General features: G+C 45.6%; 1 protein-coding gene across 1 annotated transcript in view; it reads right to left on the reverse strand.

Moving 5' to 3' along the window:
• PAX7 (paired box 7) overlaps window positions 1–9253 on the reverse strand; it is a 102262-nt gene that overhangs the window by 51370 nt on the left and 41639 nt on the right. The window contains exon 4 of the mRNA XM_035901890.1: window positions 886–1085. Coding sequence (XP_035757783.1) covers window positions 886–1085 — 200 coding nt within the window. The remainder of the gene's footprint in view (window positions 1–885; window positions 1086–9253) is intronic.

Consider the following 9253-nt stretch of genomic DNA (forward strand, 5'->3'; position numbering starts at 1 on the left):
TCTTTCCCTCCTCTCTCAGTGCCCGCAATTCAACTCTCAGCTGCATGCACAGAGACCCCTGTGCTTGGCCTGAAACATAATCACACTGGCCACACGGAGGATGGACTGCTGGGGTCTCCATTTCACTTCTTTAACCCAGCACAATCCCCAATCCCTCCCCCTTTCCTTCCCGTTCCCCAAGGGACTCTATTATACCCCCCGATCTGTTCACACTCCTTATCCCTCTGCGTGTTTGCACACACTGCTGACCCAGCCTTTATCTGGAAGACATAAGGGTCTCTGTGTGGAGTTCCCACAAGGGCTATTAATCGTGTAGATGTCAGAGTCCCCCGGCTCCAAACCCTCCCTTCCTGCTCCTCCCCTCTTCTTCCCTCCCCCCGCCCTTTTTGTGCTCTCTGGAGATTGAGGGGAAAAAAAGTTGTATGAAAATTCACACACAGAACTTGCAAACTTTGCAAAATATGATCTGCTCCCCTGGGCAAGGTTGGTAAATGGTGTGATTTCTCCTAAAACACCAAATACAAACATACACACACACTGCTTCCTCCTAGGCAAATGGAGGAATTTCCTCCAACAGAAAACAGAGCGCTAAATGCCTTGCCAAGTTAGGGAAAGTTTGGGCTCCTGGTCCCAACCTGAATGGAAACCCTCCAGCTGATACCTCTACAACAGGCCAAATGGCATATCTGCAAATCCATGGGAATGTGGGAATCTGCAGAACTCAATTTAAGTCTCAGATTCTTGTGAACATGGTCCCAGAGAAGAGGTGCATCCACATTGCCACCTTTCAACACCCTCATCCCCAGCACTGCCATCTCCTTCCCCAAGGTAAACAAAAACCTGTGCCACCAGGCTGACTCGCCATGCACTGGCTCTAGTCCTTACCTGAACTCGGGCTTCGGTGAGCTTGGTTCTCTGAGCTAGCTCCTCTCGTGTGTAGATGTCTGGGTAGTGGGTTCTCTCGAAGGCCTTCTCCAGCTCCTCCAGCTGCTCAGCGGTGAAAGTGGTTCGACTGCGGCGTTGCTTGCGCTTCAGAGGCAGGTCTGGTTCAGATTCGACGTCAGAGCCTTCATCCAGCCTGTTACCTGGGGTGGGAAAGAAGTGGGAGATGAGGCTTGCATGGTTAAAAAGCCATTGGGAGAAAGGCTGTAGGAAGAGTTAAGCAGCCTGGCAAAGTAATCTGAGTTCTACTGCAATGGTGTCCATGGAAACAAATACTCTGTCCGTGTACATGTACCACTTTTATGCTATTTCTGTAGTTTCCTACTATTATTTTTTCCCACATTCTAAAAGACAACCTATGAAAATCAGAACTGTTTGCAGGAAAGGTATGGTTCAAAGTCCACTATTCAAACTGCTGTAGTGAAAGAACTTGCAGTTGTTGACTAATTTCAAGAAATTACCATTTTTAATTAGAAATGACTGTGTTTCAGTTGCACATTTTACACTGAAAAAATGTAGAAGCTGAAATGAGCGCATAAAAAAAATTCAACATGCGATGCTTTGACTTGCACAGCCTAATTTCCTCTTGTGTTTTGTCAAGTATCAGTGTTTGAGATTTAATTTTTTTAAAAAAAGCTCAGGAAGAAAAAAAGAAATATTACAAATGTTTTAAAGCTGGGAAAAACCTTTCCAACTCCACTTTGCCTCTGAGTTGGGCTGCCCACAGGTTCTTCTTCTCTTAACTTCCTAAATTTCAGCAGAAGTTTTGCACAAGGCCAGACTCCTACAGCATTAAGATGCCACAAAAATCCTTTACCGGTGTCTAATTGGTCACTTAATTCCTCCACCTTCACCTGTCCTGGACCTCTGCCTTTCCCTTCTGCCTGCCTTGAGCCCTGTACCACATCGATTGCCCCCTGAGGCCCTTATCAAACCCAAGTATAGCTGGAATAAGCAATCCCAATTTTGATCTTTTTTTTTCCTGGAGATGAAGCAGAAGGCACTGCATTGATATTCACCAAGTCCACAGTCAGACCCAGTGGATTTTAGAGGGGACACACAGAGAACAGTGTTACCTCTGACTTTAGTGTTTGCCAGAGGCCTCTCACGGAGCAAAGCCTGAATTTCAAAGATGTGCGATGTGCAGGTTATTGGTTCCCTGTGGTGCAGATGTTGATGTATGGAGGATCTCAGCCAGGCCAAAACTTTTTTTCTGCCTTTGGGACAGTGAAAAATGTGCCACTGGCTCATGGCAGCAGAGAAGGAAGAATACGCATGAAACCTTTCAGCTAGGTGAGAGATCTGGCCTCTGTCACCTTTTCCTTCTCCCATGTGAAAATAAGGAGACTCGTTAAATGTGCACTCATTTTTTTCTCTTCCAAGCTTGACTGCTGTCTTTCAGAATAACTGCACAGAGAGCCAGAATCTGCTTGAACACTGTGTCCACAGAGAAATGTTTTTTTCTTTTGAGTAAACCTTTGCTAATTTAGGATTAAAGCAAGACTTACATATGCTCATCTTGACGATAAAGTTCCCTAAAGTTACTACTAGTGTTATTCAGACCTCTCTTTTTGTTCAGCTTCTATACTATCATCATCCAAAAATCTGCCTTTTTCTTTTCAGAGCTGGGAACAGCAGCTGTGACTTCCCCAACAGCTGCTCGAGAGTGGCGGCAGTTTGAGGAGTATGAGGCAAATATCCCATCGGAGCTCACTTGTTTATACTGAGATCACCACAAAATGCCATTGCATTCAGCTTGCTGCAATACAAAAATGCTTTTATGTCTTGGGGCTTCACAGGGAGGATGCGGTGTCAGAACTCAGCTAACTACAGTTGTGCTGGAGTCAGAGAAACTGCTCCAGAGGAGAGGGTGGCTTGTTTGGGAGGCAAACACATCACCTTAAAAGGTTTTCCCTTCTTCTGCCTCTGGCTTACCAATACACGGGGTCTTTACGCATGTTCATCTTTTTAAATCAAGAACCCTTTATTTCTCACAGAAGTCAGTGAGAAATTCACTGTTGACTTCAGAGGAGCAGCATCTGTCCCACATTTTAAAGACAGTTTCATCGTACATAGCAGAAATTTGTTACTAAACTAGCTTTTTGGTTATGTCTATTTTCAGGGAAGGTCTAGAGTCTCAAGTGGTGTAAAAGGAACATCTGTACTTGCAAATAACCGCCCTCCACATCTGGGTCACAGATGATTCAGGGCAGGTAGAAGCACATCTGGACCTTGGAGTACTATGCTGTTGAAAAAGCACATCTGGAAACCTATAGCATACAGTAAATTTAAGTTAATCACTTAAGTCACCATCTATTATTGTGTTAATTAGCATCTTTTCTGGAAATACTTGATATGAAAAAGAATAAGGATGGAGATGTGTTGTCATCCAGGATGTGAGAGGGCCAGCGTGAGGAAGGAAAATATACTAAGTTAAATGTCATTTAACTCTGCAGCTGAACATATTTCTTTATAGTAAATATGCATTTCTGTATAATTAGTATGCACGCTTAGTAGCAACTTTCAGCCTGTGAGCTCTTTAGCACAGGAATTGTCATTTGTAGCATGTTTCATGCCTGCTGCAACAAAGCCCCAACCTGTTTGGCAAGTGCTATGGTGACAGCAATGTCAAAATTACTTTTTTCAGATCTAACTCTTCTTTTGGCCACTTGACAGCAATGCTGTAACAGCTACCTACAGCTCATCCACTTGCTTGGTCCAACTGCTTACATTGTATACAACAAACCTGGGATCCAGTATCTCCCCAAGCAAGGGGAAAAAAGTCTAGAAAAGGATCTGTAACATGTTTCATCTCCCATACTTAGCTTTGCTCCCTTTTTTTGCTGCAAAAGCCTAGAAGGGAAAACAGCCAAACTTTCTTCAATCGCTTTATGGTCCCAGCTAAGGATCCCTGATTTGGCCACAAAGTTTTGGGAGATGACAACTAATTGTCATGAATAACAATCTGTCCTGCTCACAGCAGCGCTGGCAGCCATACTGGCCATCGTGCTAGCTATAGGGTTAAAAGGTAGAGAGCCTAACCTCGCAATATAAACTGACATAATAATTTCTATTCACATGTCTCCAAACAGCTCCCGACTGGCATTATCTCCATTTTATAACCGTGGCAGGGACGGCGGAAGTCACCCACCTACGGTCACCCTGTGAGTCAGGAGCAAAGCTGGGAAAAGAAGCCACAGCTCCTCGTGCCAAGTCTGAGGCTCCAACAACCCAACTACAAAGATGAAACCAAGAGAGCAAGAAAAATCCCAGGCTGTGTCTGGAACCAGCTGGTCTTAGTATGAAGCAGCTGCTGCTGTCAGACACAGATTCATTAAATAATATAGAAAGTCTTTCAGCTGAGAAAGGCTGCGGTACCAGCCTATTATCTAATGCATCCCCTATTATCAGGGGACAGTCTCCCTTACCTGCCTAAAATGCAACTTGAGGATCTAACAGGTCATTTCCATTCCTAAACAGCTGAAACCTGCTGGACAAACCACTGCTCTAATCTCTGCAAAGTTTCTGTGCAATGAAGAGTCTTACAAAGCTGCAGGAGTAACTCAGGGAGACTCCCTCACTGGGCAAGTCCAGGAAGATTTATCCAAAACTTGAACACTTCATTTTTTTGCCACATATCCCTGTGTGAAAAATAGATGCATGGCACTGCCAGCAGCACAAGCAGGGGAAGAATCCCGGTTTTCAGCCTTCAGCACAACAGGGCTGTAGAAATAACCATTAGCATGCACTGGTAGCTTTTTACACATACTCACAGACAGCCATGAACACCCTATAAATACGAAGGTGGAGAAATATCTAGCAGCAGCTTCTTGTGTGGCTTACCAATCACTAGCTGTGATGAAGGATAGGAAACAGCTAACTGTCCAATACGCAGCTCCCCTAGGATATCATACTGGCTAAAGATTGACAGAAAAGAACAGAATGGGGAGGTGAATGGAGGGAAAAATCTCATAGGAGGACAAGTCAGAGAAAAGGAAAAATTAAGAGAAAAGAGTGTGTGTTACAGAACACACCCTGATCCCACTGTATTTTTATTTCTCACTGTATTTAGCTCCAAAAGAAAAAACCCAAACTGTTCAAATCTCTTTGCTTTGCAACACTGTTAGAAATAGAGAGGCTTCATTATGGGAATGAAAGCAAGGTTGCCAGTGTGAAAAATCCTAAGCTCTTCTCTCTGCTCAGGGAGGACCATTCAGGTGTACAGGCACCTTCTTGGCACAGAGATACAACATGGCTCACACAAGGGGGGAAAGACAACTGCGTGAAGGGACTTATTGACACTGGTCCACGCAAAGCCTCAAGTCCCACATCTTCAGGGAGGATGAGCTGGGGAAAACCAAATAAACCAAACAGTTCTTTCTTGCCATGGAAATGAGTGCAGGCAGAGCACGTCTGCAGGTGTGTACACAGGATGGCACAGGGAAGGTGACAACTATAAGCCTGGGCTTGTCCTGGAACCCATTCTAGCATGACAAAATGCGTAAATTATGGCCCACAAACTCGCATTCCTGAATAATGCTGCTGATCCAGGTTGGGGTACAATTAGCAAGAGCTGGGTAGCGCTCTCTGGAGGGGTTTGAAAGGAATAGAAGTAGACTGGAGCTCGAAGAAAGGAACAAGAAAAACCCTCCGTAATTATGGACTGGATGTGTCCTCCCTCTTCCCATTCCCTTCACTCCTCTATTTCCCTTCCTCCCCCTCAGCCTTTTTCCTCTCCACCTCCATTCACTGCTTCTGGGCGCCTCTTAGCCCTGGAGTTAAATTAATCAACAGGATTAGGTGGAATCGGCCACAACAAGACCCTCCAGGCTCAGACTGAGCCCTTGATGCTCTACAAGGACCTGCTGCCTTGTCTTGAAGCACCTTGGTGCCGTCTGGAAGGATTGGCAGACAGGACCAGACATGAAAACGCATTCATTAAAGTGGGGATCGGATTTTGTTAGAGGGTAAAGGGGAGCTGAACATTCTCTCCTTCAGTATTTCTCATCTCATTTCCTCTCTCTCTCTCTCTCTTGCTTCCAGCTGCACCATCCTAAAAATTAAATGTGTGTTGGAGGGGAGAGATGAAGATGGGGGGAGGGAATGGTTTTGTGAATGGCTTAGCTATAACTGCACCTTTTGTGCCGCAACTGGCTTTAGCAAACTCACCCAGACGCTGCTGGAGCAACAGCAACGTACCACGAAACCAGATCTGGAAGTGACTGGCTGGGAAGCTAATGCAGCCACAGGGGAACTTGGAGTTAACAGCATGAGAGAAATAAGAAAAATCTCACTTTGAAGGTACCAGCAAGATCTGAGCCACCCTCATGTTACAGCCCCACAGCAGGTCCCCCCTTCTTCACAACGCTCTGCATCCACCAAAGCTACTGTGCTTGGTGGCCCCAGCAGCTACCCCTACGTAAATGTATGTATGCACATTTTTCCAGTCCCATGTGTACCTGAACTTTAGGTGCATAAAATAGTTTCAAGTTATTTTATGCTGGAGGACAATTAAAGAGCCTGTCAGTGACATTGAAAAGGGTAGGCTTCGCTTGCTGCATGATGCTTTTGCTGCCTGATGTTGCCTTAATAAATGGAGCCACGTTGCCACAAGGCAGTGAGAAGGTACCCATCTCACAGGTGAAAATATCTCCCAATTGTGGATACCTTGTCACAAGGGCCTGAAATAATAAGATATATTATAGCCGAGACCTTGCCGTGGACCTCAGCTATAGTACGTCTGTGGAGCAGGACGGGTGGGACTGCACGCGTCGCATTTTCTACTCCCCCAAAAGGATGTGGGATGAACAAGGATCACCAAGATGCAGCCGTTTATTCACAGAGCATGTCCCCTGTGCTGGACCCCACAGTCAATGGCTTCAGAAGCAAGAGCTGAAGCTCTCCCTGACTTCTTAGTGTCTGCCTTTCCCTCTGGCAGAAAGCAAACAAAACCCATCAAAATGCAAACAAGACGATGAAAAGCCTGAGAGGAGGGCGACACAGTGGCAGCATCGCAGGCACAGAATTGTATTGCCTTGATTTTTCTTTCCAACGTGAAAACCAGAACACTCTTTTCTCTCTCTTCTTGGAAAATTATGAAGTCTTGAGTTCACAATGAGAGAGAGGTGCGTGCAGAATAACCCCCGCTCACCTCCAAACCTATTCAACAGCAGGTGGGAGTGCAAAGTGGGACAGAGGTGTTTCAAATTCATCTCTCACCCCCTTCCCCTGTCCAAGCACATTCCCAGACACAAAAAAACAATAATCAACACAGCACATACAATAAAGCTTGGGTTTCCCCCTCCCTCCCCTTTCCAACCTGTAAACTCCCCATGCTCCAGCATTTGCTCGTGCCTGCACAGCTGTATTACAGTTTAACATAGTTTAGAGGGCTGTGGTGTGGAGCAGCGGCAGAAAACGAATCACATAATAGTTGATATGCGTTTTAATCAAGTAATTCAGCCCAAGCAGAATGATAGTGCCTGTTGGTGGGGTGCCCTTGAATACCAAACAGGCCGGGTAGCAGGCGTAGGAAAATGAAAAAGTCATTTACAGCTCAGCTGGGGGCTGCAGTGTTCAGTAAAGCATTAGTGTGGGGGCTTTAGAAGATAAAGGTTCGGGTATTTTTCTTTTTTTTTTTTTTTTCCTTTTTTTTTTTAATTCAGGCACTGAACTGGCCAGCTGTAACCAAACCACAGACTGAGGTAATGTCCATTATAGGCATTACAACTTGGAAATAATACTCACAGTGGAGCTGATGCTCTTGAACAGGGAGGCAGAGACAGTGTGTCTGTCTGTCTGTCTGTCTGGGGGGAATATAGAAAAGGAGGCGGGGACAAAGAGAGGTGTTTCACAGCTGGATAATTCCCTCATCATGTCAAGATCTCTACTGAATGAGCAAGATCATATGCGGAAGGTCAAGCTGTAGGAAGGAGGGAGAAAGGGGAGCTGGAGGTTTAATGGATGAAAAGGGAGCGTATGCAAGAGGTATCCAGGTATACGCACCTCCCCACACATGGGTGATGGGACACACCAGCCAGCAGGGTGACCACCGTGAGAACCACACAACCTGTTCTGGCTTGGAACAAGGGATCTGATGATTTATCCATGTCTGAATCCCAAAGATTCACCCAGGAGGAGCCCCATGTTGACATGTTGGGCTTGAAGACTCAAAGGTGGTGCCACGTGCTAGGTTTTACCTGGTTCTGGCAGTCCTACTTCCCTGAGCACTCACCCAAAATTTACTTTCCTCCCAGTTCTGCCAGAATTTGCCTCCTAACTCATGGATTAGTTTGGGGATTTTAAGAAAACTCTTATTCAGGAGTAACTCACCTAGCACATGACCATGAAATACATATACGTCTCTAAACAAAAGAATATAAACTTCTCTTTGGTTACAGTGACAGTTCGGGATGCACAGCTCAATTTTCCACTATAAAATCCCTACATCTCCTTGAAGGAGTACCTTAGCCTTCTAGACTCAGTTCTAGCCGGGTTCATGGGCACAACTACAAGTGGATGACTACAGGATTTTGGAAGGAAAAATCTAGAAAGCCCCCCTTTTCTCTGGGACAGTTATCCATCACCAAAAGCCTCTTGCCAATATAAGGGCTTGCACTGAGTGAAGACACAGCCAACAGCTCTCCCTGCATTCCTCTCTGTATCAATTGCAGCCATTCCAGGTAACTCTGTTCAGGTTGGGAATGCACCCTTGCCTTGAAGGTGGAAGCTAAACTAGATGAAGGCTTTTCCAAGCCCACAAAGAAGAAGGACTTGCGTCCCTAACCAGATGCTCTTTCATAATCCATGCCACGAGTATAGACCAAGCAAACTCCTTTGCTGATGTACACCAGTACAGTTCTGGCAAAAGCCAAGAAGCTGTACTCATTTATCTTGGTGGAGGGATCTGGCCCCAGAGGGTCCATCTACTCTGCATGTGAAAGTAGTAAGAGACATCAGGGCCCCAGCAAATCCTACTGCAAATCAGGGTCTGGCAGTGTAGGTACCAGCTGCAGTGCCCCCACGCAAAGACACATGGTCACAAAACCCACAACATATTATATTCTGTTCCTTGTGAGTAGTGAACAAAACCAAATCATCCCGGACATTTGGAGGAAGATAGGGAGGGAGGGAGGGCAAAAGACAGCCTATGTCTCCAACAGCCTTTGTTAATTCCCAGCACTGGCCTGAACATAAACAGATGGAATATCCATCAACTCCAGTCGTCTTTTCTTTTCTTTCAACTTTTTTCTAGTTCTCGCCTCCCTGCCCCCTCCACCCCTAACACTCTTTCTTCTGGCTTTTGTTTGGC

The sequence above is a fragment of the Egretta garzetta genome, unplaced genomic scaffold (assembly GCF_000687185.1).
Source record: "Egretta garzetta isolate BGI_Z169 unplaced genomic scaffold, ASM68718v1 scaffold69, whole genome shotgun sequence".
NCBI classification, from domain to species: Eukaryota; Metazoa; Chordata; class Aves; order Pelecaniformes; family Ardeidae; genus Egretta; species Egretta garzetta.